This window comes from Trypanosoma grayi (assembly GCF_000691245.1).
Source record: "Trypanosoma grayi strain ANR4 Tgr_2590_V1, whole genome shotgun sequence".
Taxonomy (NCBI): Eukaryota; Euglenozoa; class Kinetoplastea; order Trypanosomatida; family Trypanosomatidae; genus Trypanosoma; species Trypanosoma grayi.
The window spans coordinates 1-489 of NW_008828208.1; the positions used below are offsets into that span (position 1 = coordinate 1).

At 66.7% G+C, this 489-nt stretch overlaps 1 protein-coding gene across 1 annotated transcript; it reads right to left on the minus strand.

Annotated features, from left to right (window-relative positions):
• On the minus strand, positions 1-489 carry DQ04_25901000 (hypothetical protein; the record flags this gene model as incomplete). The annotated part of the gene is made up of 1 exon (XM_009318305.1): positions 1-489. A coding segment is annotated over one exon (489 nt), but the record flags the coding sequence as incomplete, so codon positions are not given.

The window sequence follows — 489 nt, forward strand, 5'->3', positions numbered from 1 at the left end:
CTTTCGCCAGCAGCGGCGGCGGCCACGGCGAGTGTGCGTGTGCGTGTGGGTGTGTCTGGAGGTGTGGCTGCCGCATGTGTCCACCGCCCGGCTGGCTCCGGTCGGTTTTTGGTGCGTGGCGTGCTGACGCCTCGCGCACGCCACGCCGCGTAGCAGCTGCAGCAGCAGCAGCGGTGGACGTGGCGAGTGTGCAGTGGCTGCCCGACAGGCGTGGGGCGGCGGCGGTTCAATTGGGCGGACTGTGAGGTGATTGGAGCCGCAAGCAGTGTGGGAGGGCGGCGGGGGTCTGGTGAGCTGCAGCGACGTCCGCTGCGGCCGGCACACACGCGTGCACCGGACAGCCAGTAAATGCGTGCTGGCACGTGTTGGTGGTTTCGCCCCACTAGTTTTTTCTTGTGCCGCGCACAGTCGCGCCGCACCGATGAGCGTGGTGAGCGGATCCCCCTTCGAGTGACTCTTCGTTGTGCTTCTTTTTTTTCTTCCCTGGCG